Source organism: Neolamprologus multifasciatus, chromosome 15 (assembly GCF_963576455.1).
Source record: "Neolamprologus multifasciatus chromosome 15, fNeoMul1.2, whole genome shotgun sequence".
In the NCBI taxonomy this organism is placed as follows: Eukaryota; Metazoa; Chordata; class Actinopteri; order Cichliformes; family Cichlidae; genus Neolamprologus; species Neolamprologus multifasciatus.
Genome location: NC_140453.1, coordinates 14440244 through 14461924, shown reverse-complemented (window position 1 = coordinate 14461924; position 21681 = coordinate 14440244). Strand labels below are relative to the sequence as shown.

General features: G+C 39.9%; 1 protein-coding gene across 2 annotated transcripts in view; it reads right to left on the bottom strand.

The window, feature by feature from the left end:
* The window catches only part of ppp2r5a (protein phosphatase 2, regulatory subunit B', alpha isoform), a 64686-nt gene that overhangs the window by 5688 nt on the left and 37317 nt on the right, over positions 1 to 21681 (bottom strand). For both annotated transcript variants that reach the window (XM_085132640.1, XM_085132639.1), the window contains exons 3-9: positions 13294 to 13395; positions 13085 to 13177; positions 4013 to 4143; positions 1857 to 1916; positions 672 to 780; positions 287 to 340; positions 70 to 120 (exon numbers count right to left, since the gene is read on the bottom strand). In XM_085132640.1, coding sequence (XP_084988766.1) covers positions 70 to 120; positions 287 to 340; positions 672 to 780; positions 1857 to 1916; positions 4013 to 4143; positions 13085 to 13177; positions 13294 to 13395 — 600 coding nt within the window. The remainder of the gene's footprint in view (positions 1 to 69; positions 121 to 286; positions 341 to 671; positions 781 to 1856; positions 1917 to 4012; positions 4144 to 13084; positions 13178 to 13293; positions 13396 to 21681) is intronic.

Sequence of the window (21681 nt, the reverse complement as noted above, 5' to 3'; positions counted from 1 at the left end):
AATATTGAAATGTGGCTGGCAGCATACAGATTTTTAAACGTGTTGTCTGTTTGTAGACATGCAGACTACCTCTTTCTGGCTGCAGGTTTTAGGCCAAAATTTCAGCAGACCACGGATCACCTTTGAAAAAGAAACAGAATATTCCTTGAGTTTTTCTCTCTCGTGTCAATTTGAGTGGGCAGCTTTTAGCATCCACAACACATTTCTCTGCAGTGTAGACAAATATAGTGCCTAGTCTTTGTGCTTTCAGTGGGAGAAATGATTAAAGAAAAGAAGAAAAAAGTACCGGCTCTGTAAGCGTAGGATCCTTCTCCAAGAACTGCACCACGCAGTAGGCAAGCTGAGGAGCACAGATAAAAATAAACACAAACAAACCCAAAAATTGCATCAGACAAAGTAGGCATCACACTATTTGAAAATAATATAATTATTTTAATTAATCCCCACTGTGTTGAACAAAGCAGTGAATTCTTAAATAAGTATTTTAATTTCCAAGCCACTAGAAGGTGCTGCAGTACAGAGATTACACCATCGCTTTGCTTAATCCTCCTGAGACAAGCAGCTGCATAATTCAGCTATAAACAGTCTAACAGTTTCTGAGGTTTCTGTGCAATGACACAAATCAAAACCCCCAATAATGTTTCCAGGATATGGTGAAGAGTTTCCTCTACCTGTGCATGAAAAAGAGCCAATCCTTTAGCTGTGTGTAACGGGATGAGCACCTTCATCAGAAACTGCTTGTGCTCGGCTTTCAGAGGCAATGCAAACCCGTTGATGATACTGCAAACAGAGAAACAGCAGGACAACGTTAGATTACACACAAAAAAGCAGCATGAACTGTGAGAATAGAGCAGAGCATGGCTTTAAAAAGGCCTGAAGAGCCTTTTACCTCAACATTAACAAGTAAAACTAACTTGCAGGTTATTGTAACTACACAAGATAGTGATGCGTTTTCTTGTCACTGGTTGGCTGTATTGTACAAACCAATGAGGATTAAAACCCATTGAGATGTCCAAGTGGGCTCAAAAGTTATGACCAGGTCAAATTAATCTCATTCACTACCAACTGAGGGTGGCTGAGTGCTAAGACTGCATGGTCAGTATTAACCACAGCCATATTGAGCAGGAAAATATGTGAGCACACCATCACATCATCGTTTTACTAATGTGAGGCCACAACCACACCTTTGTAGTGTGGGAGTCAACCAATAGGATCACTCCCTCCACGATCACCACCTTCTATCAGGTAATATGCAACATACAATATTTCAAGATCATTTAGCATTTCATGACTATTTCTATGGTTTTTTATGCACAATTAATCAACACGGAGAAAGTGATGTTAACGACTTTGCTAAAATTGTTGAATCAACACATCAGGATCAAGGATTTGGTGGAATTTTAAGTGGTGTCCATGCAGGTTATGTTGTATGTGACATTGATCTTGAGCACAATTTTGATGAAAACCCATCAGCTGATCACTGTAAGTGTGACTAAACTATGACCAATAGAAAGAAAGAAAGTACTTTATTGATCCCCTTGGGGAAATTCCTCTCTGCATTTAACCCATTCAATCAGTGAAGCAGTGGGCAGCCATTGGGCGCCCGGGGAGCAGTGTGTAGGGACGGTACCTTGCTCAGGGGTACCTCAGGGTAGCTGTTCAGGGGAATCGAACCCCCGACCTTCCAATAGTAGTGGTTATTATGAATTTTATGGGTTTAACATCTTATATAACAAAGAAATCCTTCTTAGAAGTTACAATTTCATTCAATTCGTAGATCAATAAACGAGTCTGATGATCAGCTTTAGTGTACAGTTACTGTGTAACTTTACATCACACAACATTTTGTCACTCACCTTCCCAGGATCTCTAACAATTCAGCAACTCCATTGAAGTGTTCGGTTTCATATATGAACCTGGAACAGCAGCAAACACATTGACGACTGAAATTATCAAACACGTCACAACTGTGAAAGCAGAGCACCCTGATCAGAACAATTGATTAGCACCGCTCCCAACGCTGCGCTCCTTTCAAATGCTATCACTCTGATTTGGTATCCAAGTTGGGTAAGTACCATTACACTGATATTTCATGATTCCTAATCAAGAATACTACAAAATTATACCATCATAGTCTTTATAATTAGCTAATTTATGATTGGAGCCTAAAAATAAACCCACAGAAAACAGGCATTGCCTGCATACTTGCAGCCAAAAGGAAAAAGCTAAATAACTCTAATCTATGTAGGGAATGAATAATTATCTGGGAAAAATCAAACATATTTGGCTTCCCACTGGGAGGCTCTTATGTAAGTAAATGATCCATGCATCATTTAGCTCGTCTGTTTGGTAACACATTTCCATCTAGCTGTGCAGACCTGGTATGTACAGACAGAGCCTGACAACTGTGGCACTATTTTTATCCTCTACGGCAGATGGTCAAAGTGGGTGCACCCGTTTTTCCACCTTGCCTGTTGGAAATGACATCAAGTGTCCCCTGTTTCAATCATCTGAAGCTCATTGTCACGCAGCAACAGGAGCAGTAAGGACACAACACACTGCTGCCGGGAGTAAGTGACACCTCCAACTGAACCGTTTTACTTCTCCTGGTGTTTAAGGCCTGGAGTGAATCCGAGTGAAGACTTTAGCTCACTTTGTGCAAGAGGTGGTCAACTGAACAGACCAGAAACACGAAAACTTAAAAGAACTGACTGAATACAGTGCTCATCAGTTTTTCAAAAATCTATCAAAAAAAAACTTGCTCAAAACTAAAAATTGTATTTATTACGCAAATAAACTGAAGTTACTTTTTTTTAATATATCCAAATTTGAGCTGACACACTGGACTTCTCTAAAAAGTTAGTCAAACATAACATTCAGCCAATAAAAATAATGTGCATGTTCAGGAATTAATTGCTGCAATTTGGTATCTTAATTTAAATAATTTGCTTTACTATTTTTCTGCTTTAAAAAAACAAAACAAAAAAAAAAACCCAGCTAATTTAAAAATTCATGGACAACAACAATAATTATATTTTAGCATTAAAAATATAATTTTGATTAAAGAGCTTGTGCATATAGGTAAATTAACCATTACACAACATGATTTTGGTATTTAGAAAATGTTTAATTTAGGGTAGCTGTTGTTTGGTTCTAATAAATTTGTTGTATACCGCTGTAATACTTTGTCAGAAGAATATTTAGTTGATTTTATTGGGGACAGCTTATTCTGTGAGATATAAACCTTAAACCTCTGGTGCAGACATGGAGAGCTGGAGTAAAGACGGTCGAGAAGTCACTTCTTTGAAGTCTGCTTAAAGCCTGGGGTGTGCAGTCGGTGAATTGTAATGTAAAGTCTCTGCTGAGGAACCCAGGGGGTTTTCTGTACGGTTGTCCGTATCCTCTCGTTAACAGTCAGATGATGAATTTGCATCACTGACAGAAGTGCAGTACCAAATACACCTGTTTAACAATCCCCTCAACATATGGTGTTAGAGGGGAATACATCACCACATAATGTAGCGCAAAAAATGTTCATAGTATGCAAGTACATTTTTTAAATTTGTTCAATTTTCAACTCAATTCCATTAAATTTTATTGTTGTGCCAAATCACAACAACAGTTGCCTCAAGGTGCTTTATATTGTAAGGTTAAGACCCTACAATAATACAGAGAAACCCCAACAATGAGATGATCCCCTATGAGCAAGCGCTTTGGCGACAGTGGGAAGGAAAAACTCCTTTTTAATAGGAAGAAATTCAGACAGAACCAGGCTCAGGGAAGGGAGGCCATCTAGCATCATTTGTTTGGGGATTGGGTGGGAACATTTTTCATATTTGGTCAAACTTATATGGAAGAACCGTTAAGGAGAGGAGGCCAAAACAATATCTAATGACGGAATAAGATACCTCAACTGCTTACTGCTTAATTGGCGTGTTTTTTGGTGATTTTCTGCCACATATAAGAAAAACAATATGAACTAAGACACGTTTTCTATCTGCTGTTAACTCACCGCAAGAAAATGTTGTTAATCTGCTTCCTGATGAAGGCCCGCAATCCCAGGAACTTTCCATAAATTCGATGCAGGATGGTCTTTAGAAAGTCCCGCTCCCTTGGGTCCTCACTGTCAAACAGCTCCAGCAACTTTAAAGAGAAAGAGAAACACTTGAACACTTAGCACAGTATTATTAGGCCTTCTGAAGGTCGGTTGGTGGTCGTCACTGGTTGGACACAAAAGCGTGTATTTTTAAATGCTGTGACGTGATTAATAATACTCACGGTAAGATATAATCAGTCATCTTTTGAGTTTAGTTCGTGACGCATTTCATATCACTATGATTGCGACTACTATATGACTCATTCAATACACTGCCTCTGGTGTGCAGTGTGGCTCAATTTTGTATTTCGTAAATATGTAATGCTTTCTTCTTAATACTGAAATATTGTGAAGATCACACACTGTGATAGTAGTTCTGTGTACAGCTTATTTTTTGGAGGTTTTTTTAAAAAAAAAATGCAAAGCTTGCGTTTTGGATAGTTTCATAACAGCATTTCTCCCCCTGGAGAACCGAGTTAGGGGCGTGGCCACACAGATCAAAAGCTGTCCTGATATAGCTGGAGCCCCCGTCATTAAACTGGACTTCTTTATTCTGTGTGTGTGCGTGTTTTGTTGAGTGAAGTTCTAGTTCTAGTATGTTACTTAACATTAACTAGCAGAGCTATGTGTGTGCTTGTGCATTGCACCCATACAGATTATTAGTGCTGGACAGTATTTTTAGATTCTAGGGAACTGTTTATTTCCGTGTATTATTTTTGCCCTACTGAAAGTGAGCTGGGTAATTGTTTCGTTCTTAATTTTTGCATCATATGACAAGCTGGAAGTAAGAAAGGTGTTCAGTTGATAAAGGATCCTTCTGGATACACTCCACAGTACTCCTGATGGCCAAAAATAGTGCACGCTTAACTGCATTCAGCAGCACATCGCTACTCAAGGTGGCTAACTTAAAGTCTACCCACTCATCCAAAGATGTTCACTTCTGGTGAAAGAAATCCAAGTCATAGTCATATTTTTAGTCATAATTCTAAAAATCACATGATGTCGTAGTGGCTATCAACTGACATAGTGCTTATGATTCGGTAATCAACTTGCTATTTCTGTATGTTGTCTGGTGCCGAGCAGGTACTCCTCACAAAAAAGGGTCAGTTTACAGTCAAGCTGCTCACAGAGTAAAGCAGCAGACCCACTCTGTGTAAAGAAAGGGGGAGGTGTATATTCAGGTTATAATTCTTCATGGCTTTCATCACATCAAGTGACTGTTTCACACTGCCACATTGTCTCTTGACACATCTTATTATTAAAAACAGATTAAAGTGACTTACATTCACTGAGCCAGCTGTCACCTTAAATTATGCAAACATATATACATAAGAGAAAACACAGGAGGTGCTTAACCAACTACCAACATCTTATCTAACAAGCACAGAGCATGTGAGTGAATTCTCTATCATTTAAACAGATTTGAGAGCCTTGGTGTAAAGCAGCCACTTGCATTAACATGCGATGACTCATTATTACAATACTGTTGAAGGGAGCCAAGCCGATGCCACCGAGTTCAAATGGAGTGTTTTCAGGCTCTGATCAGCTTCGGGGTATGGCACTCATCTTCCACTAGCATGTCATCAGCACCTCGGTGACAGAGCTGACATCTATTTTTAACCATATCCAGAAAAAGGGTTTCACATGTTGTTCTTCTGCACGGTGCTGATTCACATTCATTCAGCTCAGAACCAAAAATCTGGCTGTTAAACGGTACAACCACTTTCTCTATGCTGCAAATGAGCATCTAGCTATTAGGCTTTCCTCTGGTTCATTAGAGCACATCCCGGTCATTCCCATATTTCCCAGTTTGTTTCAAACTTGTAGCTGTATAGATCACAATTAAACATGAGATACAACAGACAAACTATGGATCATGAAATGTTTGTTTGGTTTAATTTACTTTGACTTATTTTGAAAGGAAAGCAGCTGGTCAGACCACTTTCAGCAGGATGCTGAGAAAACAGGAGGTCTAAAATTCTGAGACTCAGAAAGTAGTAGATAGTATCACAGTGCCTTCACCAGCCGGTTAATGTACTTAATGCAAAATATTCAACTAATGGATACATTTACACATTATATAGTTTATATTTTGTGTGACATTAAGAATAGTCAAAGTCAAAATTTCGAGAAAAAAGTCAAAAAGTGGAGATTAAATTTGTCGTTTTTGAGACTAACTATTACTGATTGATTTTTGCTTTTGGGCCATGCATTGTGCTTTACGTGGGGTGGCTGCTAAAGTGGGGTAACCTCCTCTGCAGCCACACCCCAGCAGTGTTTGGGGGACAATCGGACCAACGGCACATCTAGCTTTCCCCTAATATGTACAGACTCAGTTGTTTCTGAAGTCGTTTCTCTTTTCTGTTGTTCAGGATTTATTCGCTCTGAGTCCAATTTTAACAGCTTTACAGTTTCACATTACCTGGCAAAACAATGCAGACACAGCACCCATGCATAACTGCAAACATGACTCACTACGGTGAGGATTCAGTGGAGTACAAATGTATAAAATATACATAAATCGCAGAAAACCGACACACTAATTCCAAAGTAGCTATCCAAACTATGTGCAGGATGTTGTGCTGATTTCTTTAAAGCAGGACTGCTTCATAGCACCTACTAGAGTAACAAAATTTCTCCATCAAAGTGATGAAGTAACTCAATTTGTCAGGAGTCATTTTCAAAGGTTATCCACCAACACTTTCTAATGTTTACTTTGTGATAAATGTAGGTTATGAAAAAATGTTAACTTATGTAACTGTAACTAAATATTTTATTTATAAGCCAAAACAAAACAGTGATTAGTCGTTTCCATGAAAATACCTTGAGGGGGTCGGAGCAGCAGCAGGGCTGAAACAATAACTTGATTGACAGAAAATTAATCGCTTTGATCTCTCAGCTGAACTTTATTACACCAGATTGACTATCAGTGATGACAAAATGTAATGTGGATGTGAACATTGGAGGGTTTTTTTTAATGAAATGAAAGCATGCTATTCAGACATATTGTTTGTGCCTTAGGTAATATCAATATTTAACAATGACAGCGTGACTGTGGTGGGGCGTGGTCTGCGGTGCCGTGCAGGGAGGGCGGACGCACCTGCACGGCATCCGTAATCACGCCCGCCGGGTTAAAACACGGGGACTCAGGTATGTGTGGGGGTTAATGTGGTGAGATGTGTGAATAAAGATGGCTCTGAATGATGATCTGTGGTCCCGCGGGCCTACAACCGAGCCAGAAGGAGGAGGGAGCAGGCGGCGGAGGTGTGCCGGCAGCGGGAAGAGCTGCGGGGGCTGCTCGAGCCGGAAGGGGCGGCGGTGACGGAGGAGCCGCACGATGGGCTGCACCACCTGGGAGCGGCGGCGGTGACAGAGGAGATGGAGATCCCCGTGCCAGGGGAGCCTGCTCCATTGGAGCTGGCATGCGCCAAGCGTGGGATCGGTGTACTCGCCAGACCGGCCTCACCTCCACCAGAGGCTGGTGCAGGCCGGACATCTACTCAGCCGCTTGCGAGCTGGGGCTTACGACTGTGCCGGCCAACTGCCACACGGTCGAGCTCCGGACCAGCTTTGCCGTTGCCACTGGAGGCGTGGCCAGCCTCCGGGCCAGCGTTGCCGCCACCGCCACTGGAGGCGTGGGCGCCCTCTGCAAATGTCTTTGCCCTGTTTCCAGGTTGGAAACTGGGGGGGGGGGATGTTAAGGTTCGGCCAGATGACTCCCCGGCCTCAATCGGGCGATAGGGGTGTGTGGTGGGGCGTGGTCTGTGGTGCATCCGTAATCACGCCCGCCGGGTTAAAACACGGGGACTCAGGTGTGTGTGGGGGTTGATGTGGTGAGATGTGTGAATAAAGATGGCTCTGAATGATGATCTGTGGTCCCGCCGTGCCTTATTCTCACCACAGTGACACTATGGATAAAGTCATCTGGAGTATTTTTTCACAAAAAAGGGAGGTCTATGTCAGATTTTATTTCATTAACCACTGAATATGTAAAGGAATATATGACAATATTATGAGTCTGCACAGATGACAACCATGGAAACCAGTTATTAGTGAATTTAGAGTACATGTTAAAAAACTGGGCCCCTCTGATAGACCTGTCCAGGTATGCTGAGACAACATGAACAGAGACGTACTGTACATGCAAGACGAGTTAAAAACTGACTGCAATGACTTTCAAGTGAAACAACAGCTTTCTATTTGCGTATAAAACCTCAGGCGCTCACTGACACTGACCGGACAATGTCACATTAACGGCTCAGCTGTACTGCATGAGAATGACACGGCACCCTGTGTTAGCAGATGTGACTTCAGTTTTGGGGCGTTTTGGAGGTCCTTATTGATCGTCAAATAAATAGCAATGCATAGCTGCTAACAGGGATATCATATTATTGCACCATGCTCATACTTGTGGTTTCTCTCACTTCTTTAATTAGTGCCTCCTCCTCTCCTCTTGCCATCTGCCTCCTGCCTGTGACCCGTGGTGAGAGGACTCTTCAAACAATTAATCCATCTGTATTCACAAGCTGTTTTGTTTATTTAAGATGACCACACTTGTGTGCGATTGAAAACATCAAGTCACATTGTCACATGCGATTTTAATCAAAGGTAGCGCCAAATATAAATTAAAAACAATATTATCAACACTTTTAGATCTCAGATCATAAATGCAGCTGTAGTTGAGCCAAAAAAAAGATTTATGATGTAGCTGTGCCAAATGTCACGATGAACTGACACCACTGTAGCGTGAAGTTCCAGATATTCTGTTAAAATATCTGTTGAAATGACTCCTCCAGTTAGGAGGCAGTTGCAAGCCCAATTCCCCCCATAAACTAAAACAAAAACTATTTCATGTATGTCACGTTTGCAAATCCTATTGTTTTTACTAACTACCTAGTTATTGTTTGCTTTTACAGTTGGGACATTACATGAGATAGTTTTATTTTAGGGCTTTTTTCTGAGTATTGTTTACTCTTCTTGAGGATTTGGTGCTTTTGCAGAACTCTTACTTTCAGTTTTGGTACACTTGCACTATTTTGACATCTAAGAGGGGGTTCTGCTTTCCATTTTTAGCATCCTCTAACTGGTTACATACCATGCTGTAGGTGTTGGTTGATTGCCACAAAGCACTTGTATTTAATTCTGACTGACTTTGTGTTTGCCAGATGACGATGAAAACTTTAAAAGTTAGATGAAGATGATGACCCTGCAAATGCACTTTCTTCCAACATGTCTCAGTTTTTCCACCTTCAGTCGACTGCAGAAATGATGTGGCATGGCTTCTTGGGTTAACCACCTTACTTTGCTCTGCTACACCAGGCTGAGGAATTACTTTGTCAGTTAACTACTATAAATCTAGCCATGTTAAATTAACAGTTCTTAACATCTTATTATATATTGTTTCCAATATGCAAAATGCTGAGAATATTACAAAATGTACGCCTTCCTCCTTTTGACCTGAGTGGTTTTTATCAAACTCCTCATAAATAAGCTATGAATGTAACCATCTATCAAGTCACTGAACTGCGAGCCACGAGCAATAGTCTGGTTACATTCTGGACATGCTGCAAATCGATTACAGGAGTCACACAGAGAAACAGCCATATAGTCTTACATCCATACATAAAACCAATTTACAATCACCAATTAACCTACCGACCCTGACTGAATTATGACAGAACACTGTAAACCCCGTAAGTACAGGGAAAACATGTAAACATGAAACAGAAAAGCTCAAACCAAAATACTGAAACACCATACCACCGGGGCAAGAAGATCGGCAGAATTCAGTCATAAGGAACTGCACTCCCCAAATTTTCCAACTACAAGCTAACAGTTAGCATTACATGCATTTCTTTTTATCAGTTTGTTTTTCCCCCTCACTCTAAACTGCTGTGTTTCATTTTCTGTATAGTCCACACCCATTTTAACAGGGGAAATGGGTGTGGACGTTCAGTGATGCAATAATAGAAACGTGAAATATTAATAGAGTGCAAATTAACTGCAGGGTTTATTTTAGGTAGGTATGTAACTAAGGTTTAATGGCTAAGTTACGGCAAAGTACAAAGGAAAAAAGTTTTATTAGTATAAGACACAATAACAAGAATTTTTTCTTGTGTTGTGTTGGAAGCTCATAATTTTGATCATGCGTTTCCTTCCAGAGAGAAAATATTCTTGACCAAAACTAGTGAACCTCTATATTTTCTTCTAGCTCTCCAAGCCTCTTCTGTGTTTTATGAGCACCTTAGAAGTATCTTTGAATACTCAGTCTCATGCTGTGTGTGTATTATGATAAGGGCTAACAAAGCCTTGCCTTTACTACCACCCCATACATCCATCCCACTCTATGCTTCAACCACAGTATGCTTTTCTTAAGAGTAAACAACTGGCAGCTATTTAAAGCTCACAAACGACACACTCGCATCATGGAAAGTCAGAGCAGGCACCTCGGATGTGCCCCAGCCAGCATTCCAGACCTTGTGGTTCCTTTTAGTTGCTGCTTCACAAGAAGTGAAACATTCCTGCAGTAGGTGGGTACAGATCCAGGACACATGGAGACGAGCTGCAACATATTAACAGTCTGATTCATCTACAGAGAGCACTGTAAGCCTGTGAACTCCCAAAACACATCACAATGGGCTTTAATGACTCGTGTTATATTTAATCGCGCACACAAACTCCAGTAAGATGAGACACCACCTGTAACAATTAGCAGAATCTGTAAATGGTTGCAAGAATTACCTGATCAATAGTTTTTGTCACATTCAAGCAAAAATTATAAGTGTCCATTCTTCCTCCCTCTCCACCTCTTTTTGCAGCGAGGTGCTCTCAAACATTCCCAGAGAAATGCTCTCCTGGATTTGCCCCGGAGTCTCATACCTCTCACCTGAGCAGAGATCAGGTACCCAACCTACCCTACCTCTAGACTGAGCGCATCAAAGGAAGTTCATTTCGAATTATAACATGAATATGCTAAATAACAAAGCAAATAAATAATTATCAAGGACCAAACTATTGCTAAAAGACTTAAAACACAATGGCACTTTCATTTTTTCTAATATGTGCTGGTCAATAACATATAAGCGGAGAGAAATCAGTGAACTCTATATAAACAACATCAGAAAAATGTTCATCAAGAAAGGTTACCATCTTTTTTTGTGAACTGCTAAAGCTCCAAATGTTGTGTTGTAGCAATGCTCCACACATAACGTTCACAAAGGTTTATGTTATCTTGTCTGGTTTTAATTTATTGACCTAAACACACAATTTCTTGTTTCTTTGAAATCCCTATAACCTGGTCGTGGTATGGTAATTTAGAAACTGCTTATTTACATCATCATCATTATGAAAGTTGTCTGAAGTGTTCTTTGGAGGGGACACATACCTTTAATATTAGGTCTTTAATATTACAACTACACTAATGAAAACAGTGGTTGGAGACTGCTCCTTTTCCTCTAGTGTTGCCAACTCTTGAACCACTTTAGACGTTGTTGCTTTGGAAATGATTTCTTTGAAGATGTCTTGCTTTAAAAAAGGTCTGCAGGCCAGTTTCCATCTGTAATGGGACTTTTTTGCGTCAAAATGGCAGTAACACAGAGTCAGTGTGCTATCAGTCTTCCACTGAATGGAGCCAAGTTAGCAATTGGATTCAATTGAAGCCTGAAAGCATCTGCAGTCAGTCTAAGTCGGACAATGAAGGTTTGGAGTAGGGGTGGGTTTTTATAATCGATTTATCGATTAAAATCGATTCTGGCTTGGATAACGTAAAATCGATTCATTAAAATCCTGAATCGATTTTTTAATATAAATTTATTTTGCCCGAAATGCCAGAATCTCTGGTGAAATCTCACAAAATTTCAACAACCACCAAACAGCTAAGACAGTAAATGAGAGCAGGAACACGGATTCTGCACAAAGACTTAAACACACAGCCCAACCGCGGATCAGAATCAGTGAGATGTTGCCTTTCTCACAGTCGGGGCTGAAAGCCGACAGCGCGCTGATTCTGATCTGTCGGCGGTCCGCGCTTTGTGTTCACGCCCTTTATGCGCTGATTCTAAAGCTGTTAGTTTTATCTCTCTCCAAACAATATTGACTGAACCAGCAGCAAAAGAAGATCCAAACTAGGCTTCACATAAACAACGTCATGAATTCACTCTGACTTTTATTGTTTTGCTTCGACCACGATGCACAGCTCTCTCTCGCATGCTCGCTCTCTTGCGCTCTCTCTCCCTCTCTCTCTCTGTACTGTTTTCTGCATTATTCGCTTGCTTGTTACGCACAAGTCTACCGTTGTTTACAGCGCTGTCGGCCGACGGTTTTTTTTTTCGTTTTATATACTTCCGAAAATAAAACCTAATTTCTGCCGTTCAATACCGAACAAATTTAAACTTTTTAAAATTATGCAAAATGCAAAACGCTCAGCCTTGTCTCTAATAAAACCGCTGTAACTTCAGAGGTAATGTTCATGTGTTGATTAATGGTTTTCTTTCGTTTTTGATCTACTGCAGAAAATTTTTATAAAATCCCAGAACAGGAAAATCACCTTCATGTTTTTCTGTGTTTTATCCTTAGCTACTTTGACACAAAGGCCTCTGCTGTGATGCTCACACCTTTGATAAAGTCTTGGTGTGTCAGCTTCCTTTTTATAGATACAAAAATATGTAAATGTACTGATCTGAATTATAATATTTCTGACTGTCAAAATTTCCCAGATTCAAATCAAAGTGAATCAAATCGAATTAAATCGAATCGAATCGAATTAAATCGAATCGTGGATCGAATCGATTCGGGACCCTGTGAATCGGAATTGAATCGATTCTAGAAATCAGTGACGATACCCAGCCCTAGTTTGGAGACAAGTTGCCGCCCATCAGGTAACCTATGAAATCACATCAAAGCTGCAGGTCTCCACAACTACTTGCAATCAGTAAAATAAATAAAAAATAATAATTCTATGCACCTTCTTTTCAACAAACAAAAACCCACCTGCAGAACAAACTTCTGATCAATATATCTCTTTGCAATGCTGGGTTGGAAGTCTGGATTCTCCAAGAAGCGCAGAAGAAACTCATAGACCAGCTGGAATATCAAGAAAAATTCCAATTTAAATAGGAATATGCATTTTGCAGAGGTTGTGACACAAAAGTATTAAATCAGAGAGGTTCTAAACAGAGAGTGAAACACAAGATCCTTACTTGTATGTGAGGCCATGCAGCTTCCAGAGTGGGCTCATCCTCTTCTGGGTCAAAATCCGGATTTTCACTTGGTGGGAGAACCCGGAAAATATTGGTACAGATCTGCATGGGAAAGGGAGAGATTCATTAACGTATAACCAAACCAAATGAAAGTCCAGGGTTTAACTTTTAAGGAGTACATGGAATACAATGCAGCAGAAGAACAACATTATTCACACATGTTCTTTACTTCTAAGCTTCTCACAGTGGGACCTGGATTTTCTGGCTTCTCTCAGCTTTTTATGTCTACAGGGTTTTTTTCTCGTCTCCATTTTCCCACAAAGTTTTGTTGTGTTTAACCAACGATGCATTTAGTTCCCTGATACTAGCTACCTTGTTCAAAATCTGTTACTATAATTGGCTTTCACTAATGCTAATTCTCACACCCCGCCTTGTTTTCTTTTATTTATTTTTTTCAATCGAACATTGTAAAGTAGTGTAAATGATTATCATGTCCTCATAGTGTGACAAAGCTCTTATTGAGTTTAGGTACAGATATTTTGTATAAATATCAAACAACTGATGCTACCTGGTGGACCAAAATAAACTCTATAGTCCACTGCTGTATGGCCTGATTGGAGAGATAAGATCTTAGTGATAAGATCAGGCCAGCTAAAACAGCAGTAGAGAAAGGCATTCAGGTAGGTTTGTGTATTTTGTTGATTGTTTAACATGATTATTTTTTAACTGAAATATCATGGAATTATTAAACGCAATCCTTAATCTTTCAAGATAATTAAAAACCAAGTGAAGGTGCTGGCCAACACAGGGAACGTCAGTGTTTTTGACCACGAAGCCTGTCTTGCTGGTCTGCCCTCTATGCAGGTGCAGGCAAGAGATGAAATGAGAGCTCAGGCTCAGAATAAGAGTTAAATATTCCTTCACGGGATCAGAGTTGGAAACCTTGTGAGTTTTATTTCCTCTAGATCAATGCTGTGTGTTAAATCTACACTGCAGGAAACCCTAATTTTGCCTCTTTTGCAAAATTTGCCACTTGCACAGACTACCTTGTGAGCTCTACACAGAATGATGCAGAAGTATAAATTAAGCTTTAGTCGTCTTGTCTGCACTGAATAGTGTTTGATTGGAGCTTTTTTTTTGGGGGGGGGGGGGGGAGTGCTTTGCTGTAAAGGATAAGGTTATGCTTGGTTATAACACAAGAGCAAGAAAAAGCTTTGTAGTAAAAATGAATAAAAAGGCAACCATTTTATCCTCATTTCTTTATACTCCATACTTGTACTTCTGCTGCCAATACAGGACAGCACCTGCAAAAAGCCGCTGCCAATTCTGCATGAGTTGCAACCCCTTATTAAAATTCTATAGCAGAGACAATCACCGGTAGACAGGTCACTGTCACCTTGTTATTTTTAGCAAGAGTAAATTTGAGAGTGACACACAGGGCAGCAGGGTGCTGGAAAAGCCACCATTATGTGATTGGATGCGCACTGTCACGCTGAAGTGATAAAGACAACATCAAATTAACTATTGGCAGCTGGAAAATCCAACTGACACTAATGGGAAAGGAAGGCAACAAAGAAATTTTAAACCAGACAGTAGCCCAAATTCTGACAAGCTCAGTAATCCACTGAAAACTTTCTATCCAAATGCAGTTATTACATTTACACAGCAAGTTGGAACATTACTGATATCGTACTAGAACATATAATTAAGGTTTGTTACACTATGCTATCAAATAACCAGATTCTACATGGATTTGAAACTACAATCTATAAGCCTCGCTCTGTTTCTGGGACTCTGCCATAGTAACAGATGAACTATAGTAAAGTTATAGCACTTTGGTTGTGATTCCTAAACACAAAACTGCAATTATGCTTACACAAGTTTTCCATTTTATACCTCAAGAGGAATGAAGAGTTGTAATTATGTAGTAATTATTCATCTACAGAAGATCTGGACTGATACTGATGTTTAAGAAGAATTAAAATTCTAATGCTAATTTTTTACAGTGCATTTCTTCCTCAATAACAAGTATATCTGACCTTTTTTTTAAGTCTTTTTGGCTTTTATAATTTTGCCACCACAAAATTAATGTGACCTTACACATAGGCATCGAACCCTGACCGATATCAGACCCATCCAAAGCAGCAGTTCTGCACAAGTGTCTTAAACTAAGATGTGCAAGATGATCCCACCCTGCTTCAATAATGTTGAGGTCCGGGCTCTGGGGAGGCCAAACATTGACTCGTAGGGCTCCACTGTGTTTTTCTATCCAGGTATGCTTTTACTGCATTGGGATCACTGTAATGCTGAGAAATGAAGCCACTGCCAACCAGATGCTTCCCAGATGGTACTGCATGTTGTATCACAGTGACCTCCTCAGTACATTATTGATTATGATTTATTTGGACTCAAGTTTCGACTAAACACTACATAAGACCAGTTTCTCATGATTTTCATGCCAGTTCTTGTGCAAATTGAGATACGTCAGCCTTTTGCTCTTCATCTGTGGTAGATAATTTTTGGGCCTGCCACTTCTTTTGTCCTGCACTTGTCCATTCCCCCCAAAAAATTTAAAAGGAAAACCTGCACACCATGCCTATATCTGTCAAGTTTTCTGCCTGATAAACTGTGTCATCTTTGGCATTTATCATTGATTCCACCAAATAAATGGCCTGTAATAAAAACAAAATTTGTTTTTGTGATAAGCTGCTAGTAACATAGTGCCTAAATATATCATTTAAAATTTGTTCTTTGCCAAGTTGTCTGTTGTGTGCAGACAAAACTTTTTCCTTGAGTTAAGTGCCCTTTTTATGCTTGAATGATTTATAGGTAAGTGCTTTAAAAAAAACAAAAAACAAACAAACAAACAAAAAAAAACATTCCTCTGAAAATGGTCAGGTACAAGGACTGAAAATGAGTGAATGTCCAAAATAAAAAACTAAAAAGAAATAAAGCCTAGGGTCCTTGGAAGACAAATACAAAGAACAGAGGGTTTTTTAAAGCACATAGGAAAAAAGTGTTGATTATGTGTAGCAGAGATGTACATTTTCTGTGGTTATATGCTGTTTTGATTCTTGTGAATGCAGATTTTTCTTGTGATCCCTTGAGGAAAGTTATAAGGCAGGAATGCTGAGATGGACAAAATTAACAGTTCTCTCAGAGTGAAATGATTGCTGCCAAAATTTTCATCCATCTGTCACTGTCAAAAATTTCACTGGATGTATTTTTTATAGGTCATTGTCTTTGTGGAAAAACATTCACTTTTTATTTTGTGCATGTGAAGCTCCCTTCCGTGACTTGCTCGGCTGTCTCAGAGTTGCCTTTGGTTTTAAAGCCCTTAAAACATTTCTAAATAAAAAACACAATGGACATGACCAGATTATAGTCTAAAGCTTCAAGCACATATGCCCAAGAACATGAACAAATGATGATTGCTCTTGCAACAGTACAATCTCTTTCAATTCGATTAATAGCCAAAATGTGTACTTTGTATTGTCCATGGAGCAACAGCCTGAAAGCAATCTTAATTACTCAACTTGGACAAGCAAACAAAACTCTGGACAGCCAGCAAACTCTCCACCCCACTTCTAAGAGATGAAATATTGTTGTTTATTTGTCAGAAATTTTGTAGCCTAAGACAGTGGCTCAAATACCTATCAGATTACATGTGTCCTGTTTGGTGAAGGGGTATAGGATCAACACTTTTTAAAAACAGATTTTATCGAACCTACTTTACGATAAAGAAAGGGCTTAAAAAATGCTGAACATCTTTTATATTGGATTAATGCCGATTTAATCTATGCAGGTTTTTACAGGATTTGTGACGGCTGAATCTCTGGCCAAGTCTCTCTGACCTTATACAGAGTTGGTGGGAGTGTCCACTGAGCATGATAACCTTCAATAACAATGCTTAGGTTACTGTGACATCCAGATGATCCAGCTTTGATTTCATTATTATTTTAGTCTAATTTCACTATTAGCTGAAAGGAATGTATGACGTTCAATCTGGTGATGCCACGGCCCATCCCCTTCAAGGATGAATGAGCCCTTCAGCTCGCCACTGTTCCAGTACTGTGCCGGTATTTGCCTGTGTGTCCTTCCTGTTTCATTAAAAGAAGTCTGATAGTGTTGTGCAGCTGCTTCTGTGAAGATGAAAACACCACCTGGCAATTGAAACTCCTTTACATTAAGCATCTTGTGCATTCTTTAGCCAAATGCTGACAAAAGATTGGTAGCCTGAAAATGTTATACTTCCTCAGTTGGAGATTCAGGTTGATTGTTCTTAAGAACAGTAAGAAACAAAAGCATTCACTATCTGCCAGACCCAAAGTATCCAGTGTATTTTGGTTTCTAAGCTAAACAGAAAAAAAAGATTATGTTTCCCTGTTCACTGACTCATAATATGGCCTGTCAAATTTCAGAAAATAGGGAAAGATGTCCATCACTTGTTCCAAGAGGTAACATGCAAAACCATATTTGGGGTCATTTGCACAGGAACCAGAAATACTCAAATTTAATATACTGGACCTAGCAAGTTTTAGCAAAATCTAGAAAATCTAGGTAATCTGTTTTTAAGCTATCCGTTCTTTAACTTTCTGTTCAACAACTAGAAGTTAAAGAACGGATCTACATTAAGTGAGGACGTGCTTCCGGCTCCTAACTACTCTGGTTTATTAAGGCTGTTGTGTTTTTAACATGTTTTAATGCTCTGTATATTGTTCTATTTAATCTGAACAAGCCCCTAAAAAAAAGGGAGAATGGTCACCGTCGGCCTCTCTCGGTTTTTGTTACCACTATTCATTTTAAAGCTCAGTTTTTAAAACCTTACGAGGTAACGACAGCCCAGCCCATGCAGCAGTATGTTAATGGCAAAACTTATATTGTGGATAGATTATCTCAGTTGTTCTCCTGACTGAAGTTTGGTCCGTTTACAGCATCCTGCCATGCAATTGCATGTGTCTCTAACCTTCGGGAACCCATCACGTTAACTTTTATCAAGTGGGAAAAAAAGTTAGCGTTCATCCTCTAGCTTCCCCGGTTATGTTATGCTAACTATAGCTGTGTAGCTAGCCACCACATAGCACATCATTATATACCAACTAGCCCAACTGCAGCAACCCTAAAAAAGTCACTGCTGTTATTTTTTTTTTTTTTGTCTTCATTTATGTCGGAAGAGAAAGCAGAGCTGTACGTTAGAATTTTTTCAGTTCTCTCAGTCAGAACATAGTATATCATGTTTGGGTAAAAACTAGTGAACCAACTTCCTGCTAACTTCTAACTCTGTTAAATTTCATAAATTCTGTTTTTGTGGATGCCTGGATGTTAAACTTAATTGTTACACCTGGTAGAGCCGCAATGCTGATCGTTTTATTAAAGATGAAAGAATTCAGACAGTTTTTAACTCTCAGTGTTGCTGCAGTGTTTGTTTGACTTTGGGACCTGAAGAGGAGTTTGGACCCGGAAAAAAACATTTAAGGAACCCAGAAAATATGATATGGCTTAATAACATTGTGTCTATTCAGCTGAAATCTGTCCACTTATGTCTACTTCAATGAGATTAAATATGACGGATGAAGGATGAAACTTGTGCATCTGACTTCCTCATCGGTCCTCTAGCACAAACACTGATCTGTAGACTATGCCGAAGTTGATAAGATAGATAAATGACCTCTATTAACTTTTATTTTTCTTGGTTGGAGACAGATCATTGACTGAGCTGAAATCAGATGACAGCCAAATGCCCACAACATTCAGGAGTAATGAACAAGGTATTTAACATCTCAGAAGAGCCGTAACTTCATTGGCTATTCTTTGTCCTGATTCACACCGTCTATGTAACATATTTCACCACGCAAGCGGCATGCTTATTTAATTCCCCAAGTCACCACACAATATTGAAAAATAACTACAGTTGGACAAAACAAGACAAAATACTGTAGGAGGATGGCAAATATGGGAGGCGAGTGAGAAATTTTCACGCAGGGGAAAATGAAGCGTGTGAAAGTGACGTTTTTTTTTTTGGGGGGGGGGGGGGGGGGGGGGGGGGAGAAGAGCTGTTCTTAAGTGACGGTGCTGCAGCTGAAACCAGCGTAGGCTCGCTGATGATGGGAAGCTGGGTCAGTCTTAGGGTGAGCGCAGCAGCAACCAACACCTAGCAACACACAGGATGAGAGAGGGGGAGGAGGATGTGGCAAAAGTGCGAGCACTGAATGCAGTGAATGAAAAATGTAGGAGTTCAAGGGAATAAAAGGGGAGTTATCTCATTTTCAGCTAAACCTGCAGTCTTTCCATATGACAAACTAATCAAAACTGTCTGACAGAGGTGAAGTAACACTAATTATAGAGCTGTCAGAAAAGGCAAAAACCACCTTTCATTCAGATGTGAAATCTTCCTGTTGTACTCCTGTGATCAAAGCAGTCCTCTCTGCAGCAGAATCACTGCCATCACTTTAAACACTCACCTCTTCATTATCATGTGACGCCAAGCATGGAGTATGCAGGAGAGCTATTATCAAACCAGCTTTCTGATAGTGCCGCTGCTATTTGTCTAAGCTCTTTCAGAAGCCTGTCTGTGCAGACAGCTGTGAACTAGGCTTACCCTTTAAGCTCAACCCATGTTTCTCTATTATAAGCAGCACTGACAAATGAGATTATAAAGAAATGACAATGCCAGGAGTGTTCAAAGTAACAAACCTGATAACCTGCTGGTGAGGGCAGGTTACAGTCTCATAGTCCTACACTGGCTTGTTTTTTTTATTTATTTATTACATTTTCTGGTCCCTCAACTCTGTCCAGGTCCTAAAGGAGCTGAGCAGAGGTTTGCCCGGACTTCCACACTGCAGCCTGACCACCTGTTACTTATCACCCTCATTAATAGCCTGCATTTATGGACCTGTTTGTGCACCCAGTCTCTGCCCGATTGTCTGTCTCCTTAGTCTGGAAATCACGCTTACCTATGTTACTCTTGCAAACTTGAAGATTCCCTGCACTAACTCCTTTGTCTCCCCTTCCTTAGGTGAAGCGTGGACCATTTACCAGAATCAGCTACCCATTTTGGTCGGGCTGGTCCACTTCTCACTTCTGCAAGCACCTTTAGCAGGTTCACCTTCTCAACTCACCTGCCTGCTCACCCTCCGATGTTCTCTGCTCTTGCAGAAAAAACAAAGTAGTGGCCTCTCCCTCAGGACTTTTCACTCAGCTTTTTAATGCTTCTTTTCCACTAGCACCTACTTGTCTCAAGTTAACTCAACTACTCGTTTTTTAGGGTTTTTCATTAGATGGTAGTACTTGGTACATTTTTGTTGCCTATTCGGCCAGGGTTCCAAGGGAGCTGAGTCAAGCTGAAAATGTTACGTCAAAAGACTGCATACCACTGATTTGGCCAGGGACTGTCCTCATTGGATGAGTCATGGGAGCAACTTCTCTACAAGAATCAAACCCGCCACATTTGAAACTCGGCATAAATAATTACCTATTCCTATTTTCAGTTTCTACTATAGAAGTATCTACTGAACAATTGTCTAGGCCATGAGCTAACTACTGTAATTTTTCACATTTGTCATGTGGGAAAAATTAGCATATTGTTGAAACTCAACTTCTTTTTCTCATAGTAAGATTTGTCAGGGATTAAATGCATACTTTAAATGTGTCATTACACTGATAGAAAGCAGAGTTAGACTGGTCTGGCCCAGTTAAAATCAAAGTGCGCTGCATGCCTCAATGTCCTACATTGTTTTGTTGTATTTGTGTTGCATACAAATGAGGTCACGGGAAATCTGGACAGCCTTGCTATAACGACCCCACTGACAATGTAGTGGTACTCAACTGAAATGAAAAACTACGAAGCAGAGTAGAGTTAAGTTAAAGTGAGTTCAGGTAACCTGAACCCTCCGCACTCACACTGAAAACACCTTGTGAAAAATCATGGGAAATAACTCCTCGAGTCTCCCAGAATACTGGCTCTCTCCTCCTTTGTGCTCTGCCCCAGTTCCCCAGAGTCATCTTAAAGTCATCTCTCAGTTTATATTTACTTTGTGCATTAAGGACTTTTAAACCTGTTGATACGCTCTTTTTGACTCGTGCATTTGAGTCTACCATTAACTACTGCGCTACATGGCCCATGACATACAGGGAGGCTGGGCGCAGCTGTCACTGATTGATTGGTGTCTTACTAACCATGTTTCTACAAACTAAAACGCTAAACAAATTGCATCAGCGTTGACATTTACTGCTATGAAACGGTCATCACTACATTTTGATTTGAGTTGGGTTTTTGTTTTTTTTGTTTTTTAAATTGTTCTCCTCGCTTTTCATTCAAACACTTTTCACACATCATGATTGAAAAAGTGCAAAAGCATATTTTGCACGGATCGGATCAAAGCATATTTT